Consider the following 13,305-nt stretch of genomic DNA (forward strand, 5'->3'; position numbering starts at 1 on the left):
ATCAATGTGTTCCTAAAATGCAATTTGGCCTTTAAAAGAAAACACAACTCTTTGAATAGAGAAACGAAGTCTTACGTGTTTAATACAAAATAACCATCAAGTTATTCAAAATAAAAGCAAGGCAACTGCTATTTCAACGAACCAGAGCTTCAGTTTTGATCTGTTGGAGCATTTAATGCTAAAATCCTTACAATTTTTAGAAAGATTTATTCAATTTTTTCAGCACAAGCAACTGAAAGGTGGAACACCTGACACAATAGAAATTTGTAGATAGCTTAGAAAGCTACTAAAGAGTGAGTGTCTGTGCTTCTGGCATGGAAAATCGTGAAAAGTAACTGATGTCAGCGTGCCAAGGGGGTGCCTATATAGGTGACGAGGACTTCATTTCCAGTGCAGATGATGCCACGCAGAGCTGTCCAACACCACCTATCAGCACGCAGGGGTACTGCTCGTGAAAAATCTTCTGGGTCCAGTCTGACATCTGGGGAAATTCAGAGGTAAGGAATGTGGGGCTAGATATTGTCTCTACCAGATAAGTCATTACAGCAAGTAAGTAACTTGTCATCAAGGTCTTCTTGTGGGAAGGGATGTGAAAAGACCTTGTAAAAGAGGTATAGTTAATATTAACAGGAGTGTAGTCTACTAGTTTCTCAAATCCTTGGTATATTCAGGCCAACTTCAAAGTGAGGCTGTGCTTTGCTAGAACAGTTCAGCAGAAATGTGCAATGTACAATTTGGAGTAACAGAATTATAGATCTTTTTAAAAAATGTGTGTAAATGTGTAACATTACTTAGGTTTTATGGGTCTTCATGCAGATAAAAAAAATGACATTGCAATTGATAAATTAAATGTAACCACGTGCGTTAAGGCACACGGTTAAAAGCATTTTCATAGTAAACAAATAAGCATTAATGCACGTTTGGCAATCATATCATTTTCTCTGCACATCAGTGTTTTCCATGTGAGCCGAAAATAGCTTTTTTTAAATCTACTCGTAGAGTATGAAAGGCACCGTGATGGTGGTCTGGCTCGTCTATCTCTTAGCATCTCAATTTCAGAGCCCAACAACACTCTTGAATCTGAGCCAATCCGCTGTCTCAATCTCATCCTAGGCCCCATGACCCTCGGAGTCACTACTGGAATGTACTGGGTAGGAGTCACTATAACATCCAGAGAAACACCGAAGTATAGCCTTCCCTTCAGTGCTACAACTCAAGGTGGCAGTAAGATAAAAGGACATCAGTATTAATTTATTGTGCAGATGTAGGCTTCAGTTGAAATTTATTTTTCACAAAGTCACTGAGTTGCATTGTGTCTAAGAAAAAAAGGCCAGTATCCAGTAACACACCGTGTTGTAACTCCAGCAGTTTTACACAGAGAAAATTCTGCACTGTGCCAGTCGACCCTCCACTAACCTTGTGTTCATTGAGTTTAAATAATTCGCATTCTTGCCTGAAACACTTCAGGTAATGGGCCCCCTGGATAAAGAAGTGTTTCGTTTAAAGTCCCTCTGGGCGGTACCCATTGTGTAATGTGCCTCTGGGCAGAAGTCTGGAACACAACTATCTTTGATGAATTAGGAGGATTAGAGATAGTTTTTCACTTGGAATGAAGTGTATTCTTATCTATCCTCCTGACCCACGATCTCATGGCCCAGTATCACAGATGTACAGACTGTGTACTGTTGTTGCATTAATACAGCCCTTCATACTTCCGACAAGTTGCCATAGTGCTTGTAGCGACGCATTGCTTCGTAGTCTGTGGGGGTACTATGGATCTTTCAAATGTGTCTATCATGGCTTCATTGCATAGTGTTTTGATGTTATGAGTGAGTACCGGAGTTGTGCTCGCATCATGTTTTGTTGCTGCACCTTTGCTTGAATTTGAAGCGAAAAGTTGCATGAGACAGGATGCTAATGAATTGGGTGTAGTGTATAGCTGAATGGAAAGTGTCTATACGTGGTGTCACCTATGTGGGGAGTGTTTTATGTTACAGATTGCTCTAACTTATGCATGTTGATACTGCTGGAGAACATTCTGCTGTTTAAATCATAATGGAAATGAGACCTAGTGATCTGCCAGTCAGTGAATGTGCTACTGTAGCCTTACTTCTGTTTAAGTATAAGCTCTTGGAGTCCATATGGGAGCAGCAGAAAGGCAACCCATCGGAATGGGCATTTAGCAAACCACTGTAGTTGACTCTAACCAGGACATCCTGGAGCGGCAGGGAGCAACCTCTTTTACATCCTGTTCAGGAAAAAAGCATAATCCACTAGTTTCACAAAATGAATAGTCAAAATCTAATAATTTGCTGTAAAAAGTAGCTAAGTCGCTAATTTTTCTTGCAAAATCAACATTGTGTGTGCCCACCTCCCTCAGCAGGGTCATTGGATGTAGAGTTTGAGATCAGAATTCTAGGAAGATGCAGCATTCGTTTAGATTGCATGTGATTTCTCAGCCACTCTTTCTTTCCTGTTAGGTACTGGACCTCATCTCCAGCGACAGCCTCAACGTGCCGTCTGAGGAAGAGGTGTACCGGGCAGTGCTGAGCTGGGTGAAACATGATGTGGATGGCCGGAGGCAGCACGTTCCCCGGGTAAGAGAGAGTACTCTCATGCCTATAGAGAGGTTGTTTTATTTTGTTTAAGGCAGCCTAGGCTTTTTTAGGGCTCGCCTGCTTATGCGCTTCTGCGCATAGCTGGCGATGCTCTATTATGGCTTATCCAGTGTTTAACCACCACTGGCGATTCCACTGGCGATTTCTTGCAGTGCATGTGCCTTTTAGGTCATTGCGCAAGCGCAAGCCCTAAAAAGCGCGTGCACAATGCCACCAGCCGCCTGCCTGCCTGCTTCGCATTACCACATCAAAGGCAGCCCTCCCAGCGCATTTCTCACCCCCTAATTATTCACGGCCGGCCGTACTTTCAGTTTAGTCTCCTTTTAAAACTTGTTTAACTTGTTCCCTGCTTGCCTCTCCCCCGCCCCCACCCCCTCCCCCACCACAGCAATGCCGAGGGCTGGTTTCACTTTCAGCACGGCGCACGGAAGACTTGCCTGCTTTGCCAACGCTTGTCTCTGATTTTGTATCACTCTCCGTATTTGCACCTCTTATTATCATGTCTATGTAGCTGGAATCTGCCCTGTAATTTGGGGTAAGGGTGAAGGTGTTAAAAAGTCGACTCTCTAACCTTTGAATCCTAAACAAAGATGATTTTTTCCAAAAACGGGACCTACATTACAAAATGCCTTCGATTTCCGTGCTCATACACTTGTGCCAGCTAGATAGGAAAACCAAGCCAATCGAAAGAAGCCTTAAAATAATAGAAACTGGAACGGGGAGAAGTATACACAAAACACCTGTAAAAGCTGTTCTACAGTTTGCCTACAATTATTACAATGATTAGAAGTATTTTTTTTAACAAAGCATAAAACCTCAAACACACAGGAAAACCTGTTTGCACAACCGGAAAGGAATATGCGGCACTAATTCGAACAGGAACATTTCCACCTACATCATTACGACAGTGATTCCTTACTCGCTGAGCTGATCTTTTCGTGATTTTTGATACGTGGACAAACAAGTAACTGATCTGGGCATGGTGCCATGTTTGTAGGTGGGTAAGAGTATCCCAACCATCCAGGCAAGGCCACCTCAATATATTTAGCATTTTTGACTCCTGGACATTTTCTCCTGGCCAACCTGCTGATATTTCCATCGAGGATGTCTTTGTGGTAATGGCTTCATGAGCTTTGCAGACCCCCTCTGAAAATAGCAAATTATTTGACATAAAGAGGGGAGGCTGCAACACCACTGCCTTTTAGACCAGCAAATGCTCTTTTAATACTGTGTTTTTATTTCTTTTGGTGATTAGCTAAATTAACATGGAGAATGCCCCCTTTGTAGTTCAGCCCGCCTGCTGGTGAGCAGTAGCTTGGCTAACAGGACCCTCGCATCTCCATGGATATCACCAAAGTTTTCTGTATGCTCCACTTTGAAGAAACGTTACTTCTACATTTTAGCTGCATCGGATACAGGGGTATGATTTTTCTGGGTTCACAGACAATCTGTAGTTTCTTCTTTCCGCTCACAGGGGCGGTTGTGGTGGGTGTAACGATGTGTCAGAGATCGTTTAAAGCGGACTAAGGTACTGTGTCATGAACAGACTAATGACTGTCAGGCGTTTTAATGGTTGCTGTTCACCGGAAACAAGGGCATTTTCTATGACCAATGAGCGGATTATTTAATGATTACTCCACGGCCCTGGTTTATTCCTAGAACAAACAATACTATTTCATAGCTCTCACAACTGTAAGCTTTTTCATTTACTTCAGAAATGTGCTCAAACAAACATAAACCCATTAGATCATGTGCATGTCACATTATGTGGGAAAGTGCTTAGGCAAAGTGACGAACTGTGAATCAACACAGATTTATAGAAGTCTTAGGCTGCATTTAGATTTGTGGCAGCCTTGCCTCGTTCTGTGAATCCCTATCGCTCCTTGATGCAACCACCACACAGCTCCACCGACACAGCTCCACTGATGCATCCTCCACACAGCTCCACCGATGCAACCACCACACAGCTCCACCGATGCACCCACCACAGAGCTCCACAGATGCCCCCACCACACAGCTCCACCGATGCACCCACCACCCAGCTCCACCGATGCACCCACCACACAGCTCCACCGATGCTCCAACTAAGCTCCACCAATGCACCCACCACACAGCTCCACCAATGCACCCACTAAGCTCCACCTATGCACCCACCACAGAGCTCCACAGATGCCCCCACCACACAGCTCCACCGATGCACCCACCACCCAGCTCCACCGATGCACCCACCACACAGCTCCACCGATGCACCCACCACACAGCTCCACCGATGCAGCCACCACACAGCTCCACCGATGCAGCCACCACACAGCTCCACCGATGCAGCCACCACACAGCTCCACCGATGCAGCCACCACACAGCTCCACCGATGCACCCACCACAGAGCTCCACCGATGCACCCACCACACAGCTCCACCGATGCACCCACCACTAAGCTCCACCGATGCACCCACCACACAGCTCCACCGTTGCACCCACCACAGAGCTCCACAGATGCACCCCCCACACAGCTCCACTGATGCACCCACCACACAGCTCCACCTACACAGCTCCACCGATGCACCCACCACACAGCTCCAACTAAGCTCCACCAATGCACCCACCACACAGCTCCACCGATGCACCCACTACACAGCTCCACCGATGCACCCACCACACAGCTCCACCGATGCACCCACCACAGAGCTCCACAGATGCCCCCACCACACAGCTCCACCGATGCACCCACCACACAGCTCCACCGATGCACCCACCACACAGCTCCACCGATGCACCCACCACACAGCTCCACCGATGCTCCAACTAAGCTCCACCAATGCACCCACCACACAGCTCCACCAATGCACCCACTAAGCTCCACTGATGCACCCACCACACAGCTTCACCGATGCACCCACCACAGAGCTCCACCGATGCACCCACCACAGAGCTTCACCGAGGCACCCACCACAGAGCTCCACCGAGGCACCCACGACAGAGCTCCACCGAGGCACCCACGACAGAGCTCCACCGAGGCACCCACCACAGAGCTCCACCGAGGCACCCACCACAGAGCTCCACCGAGGCACCCACCACAGAGCCCCACCGAGGCACCCACCACAGAGCTCCACCGAGGCACCCACCACAGAGCTCCACCGAGGCACCCACCAACCAGCTCCACCGATGCACTCACCACACAGCTCCACCAATGCACCCACCACACAGCTCCACCGATGCACCCACCACACAGCTCCACCGATGCACCCACCACACAGCTTCACCGATGCACCCACCACACAGCTCCACCTACACAGCTCCACTGATGCACCCACCACACAGCTCCACCGATGCACCCTCCACACAGCTCCACCAATGCACCCACCACACAGCTCCACCGATGCACCCACCACACAGCTCCACCGATGCACCCACCACACAGCTTCACCGATGCACCCACCACACAGCTCCACCTACACAGCTCCACTGATGCACCCACCACACAGCTCCACCGATGCACCCACCACACAGCTCCACCGATGCACCCACCACACAGCTCCGCCGATGCACCCACCACACAGCTCCGCCGATGCAGCCACCACACAGCTCCGCCGATGCAGCCACCACACAGCTCCGCCGATGCAGCCACCACACAGCTCCGCCGATGCAGCCACCACACAGCTCCACCGATGCAGCCACCACACAGCTTCACCGATGCAGCCACCACACAGCTCCACCGATGCAGCCACCACACAGCTCCACCGATGCAGCCACCACACAGCTCCACCGATGCAGACACCACACAGCTCCACCGATGCAGCCACCACACAGTTCCACCGATGCAGCCACCACACAGTTCCACCGATGCAGCCACCACACAGCTCCACCGATGCAGCCACCACACAGCTCCACCGATGCAGCCACCACACAGCTCCACCGAGGCACCCACCACACAGCTCCACCAAGGCACCCACCACACAGCTCCACCGAGACTCCCACCACACAGCTCCACCGATGCACCCACCACACAGCTCCATTGATGCACCCACCACACAGCTCCACCGAGGCACCCACCACACAGCTCCACCGAGGCACCCACCACACAGCTCCACCAAGGCACCCACCACACAGCTCCACCAAGGCACCCACCACACAGCTCCACCGATGCACCCACCACACAGCTCCACCGATGCTCCAACTAAGCTCCATCAATGCACCCACCAAACAGCTCCACAGATGCACACACCGCTCAGCACCACCACAGCATCACTCAGCGCAACCACAGCATCACTGGTTCACATATGTTCTTTCAATGTTTCAAGCTGTTTTCAAGCTTTCACGCTTTATTACAAATCACAAAAAAGATGTTAATATTTCACTTCTGTTCTTGGATTTTCGTCACAATAAAAAACACTGAACATAATCTTCACAAATGTTATTCACAAAAGTTTAAGCTATTGCCATTACAAATTAAATAAATTATTTAAGTATTAATTATTTAAAAAAATAAAAAGCCATTGCTATTTGTAATATCAATACATCTAAGTCACGTAAATACAAAACATGTTGCATTACAAATGCTTTAGGTGTCACATTTGCGAAAGTTATAACTATTGGCATTGTAAGTGACAAAGCTATTAATTTAGCTATTAAAAAAACACATAAATAAAAAAAATTCATTCATAACACCAATAGCTCAAACTTTCCTAATGCGAGCCCTATTGCATTTCCAATGCTTGTTAGAAGTTCTAGCCTTCGCCTCCTCTCAATCAAAAGCAGCTTGTAACTTGTATGGTCATAGCATGTGTGTCTGTAGATGCAGATGCTTAGCATACCCCTGCCATCTAATATTGGGCTCAGATGTTTGCAAGTTTTTGGTTTTTTTATAGAAGAAGTCCTTCGAGTCTCAAGATGCAGTGTGACTCCTCCTCTTGGCCCTCTCATGCACCCAGGGAACTAAGAGTTTGCTGTGTTCTAACACATTTTTCGTCAGCCTCATTTGGTTACTTTGATCCCATTGCATCGGTTTCAAGCTCCAGTACTTCCTCCTGCACATGTGAGCATCTTCAGCAACACCGCAGATTGTCATAATTGTCCTGGTACAACTAAGGCCTCATGCCTGATCGGGGCCGAATAAACATCCATGCTTTACACGCCAGAGAATGTTGCAGGGATGAAGAAATGGACACCCTTCCAGGACTGCAATCGCTGCCACTCAAAATATATGTGGACTGACAACCACTAGATATGCAACCTGTGTCCTGTCCGTTGTGCCTCACTGTCAGATCTAAGAAGACCCTCAGGTACTGAAGAGAATGATGGTGGGCGCACCGGAAAATGTACTGTTCAAGCACCTCGGACATCTTCAGTGAGGAGGATCAATTGGCGCCAAAGAAAAAGAAGAGGCCAGTGGCTCAGGCCTCCCAACGATGCAGCTGACACCCAGCCCAAAGACGGTATCCTACAGTGAGTTCAACCACCAGGAGTTTGAGGACATCAAACCCGCTCCGAAGACAGGTCCTCACATGAAGATCTCACTTAGGCCATTAGTATATCTACTGCTTAAGAACCCTATGTCTCCAAGACAGAGTCCCAGAAGAAGTCCCAAGCTGAGGTAAAGCACAACTCCCAAGGAAGTCAGATATTTAGTCCCAAGCAAGAACGTCGAGAAAATTCAAGCTAAAAGCCTCTGCCGCTTCTGACTCTGATCAGCAGTAACAGAAGGCTTCAGAGCCAAGCAAGCCTTCGCTCAAGGGCAACAACCCTCACCAGCCATCCAGCCTGAGCTGGTCCAAGGCCCCAACAATCATTGCTTCCATGCAAGGCTGGAACCCAAACCTGAAGTCTAAGACTCCGTTGGCGCTGCAACCATCAGTGGCACCGAAACCTTCATCGACACTAAGCCTAAAAGTGAAACCAACCTTGAGACCTCCATCAACACACAGACGAGGATATTGAGGTCCGATCCTGAAAAGGTTCCAGCAGGAACTGGATGCTAGATAGAAGGGCCTGTTCATCCACCCAGCCACAGGCACATTCTCAACCAAACCTCCTCGAGCCTCTTTGTCGAAAAACAGACTGGCATTTGAGGTGGAACCAGCACCCCCATATCCCAAGCTGGCACCGAAGAAATCAAGGGACAGAACCACCAGTCCTCTTTTCCATCCACATAGCCTGCCTGCACCACCACTCCCATTCTACCACCACCACAGCACCCATCCACACTACCCCTCTGCCTCCACTAGAGTCACAAGATGATTCCCCCTATTACTCCGAGAGCCATGCAGCCTCCACTGTTGATCCCGGGGATGACTACCACAAAGACATCCTCAGACCTAGATCATTATCCAAGTGCCTCCTCACTACTTGATAACCCAACTGCATACCATAAGGTGATTTGAGGGGTACCCCAAAGTGGACATGCTTATTAGGCAGAAGGAGGAAAGCTTCCTTGTTGAAACGCTCTCAAAATCTGAGCAACCCATCCAATTCTTGCCCATGATCAAGGGCATGCTAAAATCTGCTCAAAACCCAGTTCAGGCTAGGATTATCACCCAAGGATCGGGAATAAGTTTAAACCCTCTCCTAGTGACCACACATACATCAGGAGGGCAGTTTCACTCGATTCTCTTGTGGTCCACACCACCCTCAAGCCTCTGCCCAGGCTTTCTGCAATGTTCTTCTTCTAGATAGAAAAAAAGATCAATGCTGTGGGCAGGAGCGTGGCATTTGGAGCAGTAACCCATAGGCAGATAGTTAACTTGGTAGCATTCGTCTCACTTGATGAGGGCACAGTGGGACGATATGCAAGAGCTCCTCAAGCATCTACACTAGCAGTACAGGAAATGTCTGGGAACAGGGTGATCCCCCAGCACCAACATCTAATATGCGTTAAATGCTATAGACGCGGTCTCTAGAGGCGTCCATACTTGCACCATCCTGAGATGCCATACCTGTCTCCGTAACTCCAGGTTCATACTCGTGGCCCGGCAGCCTCTCCTCAACCTCCCTTTGGACACTTAATTACTTACTTATACCTACTGCCCCTCCTGGGGTATAGGCCATCAACCCGGACTCTGACGCAATATCTGTTCTGGGCTTTTCTTTCAATCTGACTCCAGGTGTAACCCACCTCTTTGCAGTCAGCCTCGAGGCTAAGTTTTTTCTTGGCCTTCCTCTTTTCTTTTTCTCTTAAGGGCTCCAAGTCGGGGCTTGCCTGATAGTGTTTGATGCAGACTTACAGAGGGTGTGACCTATACAACCCCAGCATCTTTTCAGGATTTCTTCATGAGCAAGTAGTTGATAAGTCTGCTGCCATGGGTTGTTGCTGATGGTGTTTGGCCAGCAGATTTGGAGGATTTTTCTCAAACAGCTGTTGATGGGGGTCTGGACTTTGTTGGTGGCCGTCACTGTTGTCCTCCAAGATTCTGCTCCATAAAGAAGTACTGATTTTATGTTGGTGTTCAAAAGCTTGCTCTTGGTTTTCCAATGTAAGGTCATTGGAGCTCCAGATCTTCTTTAGCTGAATGAAGGCAGACCTTGCTTTGCCAATTCTTACCTTGATGTTGGCGTCTGTGCTGCTGTGCTTGTCTATGACATTACCCAGGTTGGTGAAGGCCAAAACCTCTTTCGACAGGGAGTACCATTTGGGCCCAGGTTAATGAGCTATTGGAGAAAATCATGAAATATTCGGGGACTGTAAAGTCCATGGTTGTACTCCACATGTTGGGGCTCCATACAGAAACCGAGCAACTGCATTCCTACCAAAGATGGTAGCAGTCATTCCCACCAGCAAGCGGGAAAGGGGTACAGCAGGGATAACAGTAAGGGTAGGGGCAAAGGTGGCTCCAGGAAGGGAGCTGCCACCTCCAAACAGTGACTTTCCCTGCTTTCATGATCAACCACACGTCACCTGTTAAGGGAGGATACATGATTTTCTCTTGCACTGGAAGGAACTCCTGCCTGACAGATGGGTCTTGGTTGTTGTCAAACACAGATGGTGCCTTGAACTCCACACAACCCCACCCAATAACCCACTTTGTAAATACACCCTCAGCATTGAACACCTCTACCTTGTGGCCGTGAGGAAACCCCTAAATATGTGCACCTCGAAATATTACCTTAGTAATTTGCCTATGGATTGGTGAGTAAGAGATGGTGGTAAATCTCAACCGCAGGAGGCAATGCTTCTACGAGATAAGACATCACATAACATATCAAATGCAGTCAAGTAAGGGCCCACTCAGTAATTGAGTTTCAGATAAGGCACTATACAAAGATCATAAATGCAAATAGCAAGAATGTCGTGAAGGCTCTCAGAATAGGGCATAACAGAATAATGTGAAAATTAGAAAAGGTTCCTAAGTCCCAAGTGAGCAGCATAATCAAATGAAAAGCAGACCGCATCCCTAGTATTATCGGAAAGTCTTCTGGCTCACCCCAAAATCAGGGTATTATACAGGAAATCTTCTCTTAGACAAGCATAGTAAGTGCTATTTCATCATGGTGTGAGCAAAAGGAATACATTCTTAGCAAATCAGAGTACAATTTTATGAATAGTCATATCGCCTTAGCAACTGGGCCCTATCCCACTACAAGAATACTGATTATGCCTACTCTATGCTAATGTCTTCCGAAGATGGCAGGACAAATTAGTCACTTAAACAACTACGAACTGTTGTGAAGGAATAAGGTACAGTGAACTACTGGAAGATCCTTGAGGAAAGCAACATTGTGACCAGGCTAACCATCGTTATTTTGCTCACCATGCTTTTTCAGTTTGGACCCAGCTCTATGCACATCAGTCATGACCCTCCTCCATTAGGACCAGTTCACCCTGAACTGCTACTCCAGGTCCTCTGAACCCGGACACAAACACCTCCGGATCAGTGTCTCCCTTGTTATCGGCTCAACAGCTGGGTGTAGCTTGGTTCCAGTCATGCAGTGTCTGGGCATATACACGTGCCACTTACGGCGACATAATAATATGCGCAAAAAGTGATGAATTAAATGCTTGAATAATCGGAGGCACTTACTCTGGCCGCAGTTCAGGCTGGGTTGTTCCAATTGGATCAGGGTCAAGACTGATTTTGCATATAGCTGGGTCCAAACTGAGGTGACATGGTGTGCAAAATAGCGATGGATTGGAATGCGCCACCAAGTGATAACCAGTGGCTGAGATAAATTCAGCCATTCCATCCATCACTTTTTTGTATACTTAAGTGTGTCGTCCTAAGTGGGATGGGTATGCCCAGACGTGGGTCCTTTGTACACTGTGTCACTGGAACTAAGCTGTATCCGGCTGATGAGCCCATAACTAGTGTGAATCCGGTCCTGGGTTGCTTTTGTTCTGGTTCAGGGAAGACCTGGCTCGGCACTTCTCGCTGGACTGGGTCAAGACTGATTTGCATATAGATGGGTCCAAATTGAGTTGACATGGTATGTAAAATAGCGATGGATTGGGATGCAGCCCGAGTCATTACCAGGGACTGAGATTAATTCAAGCATTCCATCTATCACTTCTTTGTATAGTTTAGCATAGGTTTACATGCACCAACCCTCCCCAGAAGTCTGTGTCTTTTGCAGATATTCTGCTTTATCTGTTTTCACCTGATATTGCGCTTTGCGCTCCCTACTTAGTGTACCCTCCATTTATACTCTCAACTCTGTGCGAGAAGCAATCTAGCATGGAGTTGGTGCCCATTAGCAATGTATCCAAGAGGAGAAGTTGCACGACTGAACAGAAACAACTTACAAAAGTCTGAGCCCAACACTAGATGGCAGGAGTGTGCTAAGCATAGGACTCTACAGCACTTCTTGTTACAAACGTATGCTAAAAGGGTTAGTGTTAGAACTGGCTATTTCTGGCTGGCTAAGGCTGACGCCAAAGCTAGGCAGAAACCACCCTTCTAGTCAGGGCAAGGGAGTCACACGCCAAGATAACCCCTGCTCACCCCCTGGTAGCTTGGCACGAGCAGTAAGGCTAAACTTGGAAGCAATGTGTAAAGCATTTGCGCCAGCACACAACAGCAACAACATCCTAGGCACACCACAAAAGGGACTCCACACAAGGTTATTATAAAATAACTTTTGTATTGTCAAAACACATCAGATAGGATCACACAATATACATGGTGCCAACTGGCACGGGCAATATTCACAAGGGATTATTTACAAGACAGGGCCACATGGGCCACTGTCATAATCAACACTTTTTAGTAATAGAAATACTGTCAGAAATTAGAATAAAAGGATATAAAATCACTGTAGCACAAAGTAACAGTTAGAATTCACGACCAGTATCTACTGGTAACAGGTGAGTACCACCTACGCAACCCTAAACACCTTAGGAGAATGTCACGCAGGGAACCAGGACCACCTGTACTAAAAAGAACAACCACCTAAGTATCACACAGCATTTAGGGGTATAAGCACAACACATTACACATGATGCATGAAAACACATTCAGCGGAGTAGTAAAGGGAAACACATGATGCCTAAAAACATTCAGAGGTGTAAGACAAGGGAAACACATGATGCATAAACCTACACATTCAGCGGTGTTCAGAACAGAGCACATTATGCAATAAAATACATTCAGAGGTGCAGCGCAAGAAGACACATGATGCCTAAAACATTCAGAGGTGCAGGAATACCACATGATGCAAGAAAACACATTCAGAGGTGCAATAACCATACAATTGCGCAAA

General features: G+C 47.4%; 1 protein-coding gene across 2 annotated transcripts in view; it reads left to right on the forward strand.

Annotated features, from left to right (window-relative positions):
* Positions 1-13,305, forward strand: part of KLHL17 (kelch like family member 17) — a 212,084-nt gene that overhangs the window by 147,434 nt on the left and 51,345 nt on the right. For both annotated transcript variants that reach the window (XM_086921429.1, XM_086921431.1), the window contains exon 5: positions 2,481-2,597. In XM_086921429.1, coding sequence (XP_086777555.1) covers positions 2,481-2,597 — 117 coding nt within the window. The remainder of the gene's footprint in view (positions 1-2,480; positions 2,598-13,305) is intronic.

Source organism: Lissotriton vulgaris, chromosome 5, assembly GCF_964263255.1.
Source record: "Lissotriton vulgaris chromosome 5, aLisVul1.2, whole genome shotgun sequence".
Classification (NCBI taxonomy): Eukaryota; Metazoa; Chordata; class Amphibia; order Caudata; family Salamandridae; genus Lissotriton; species Lissotriton vulgaris.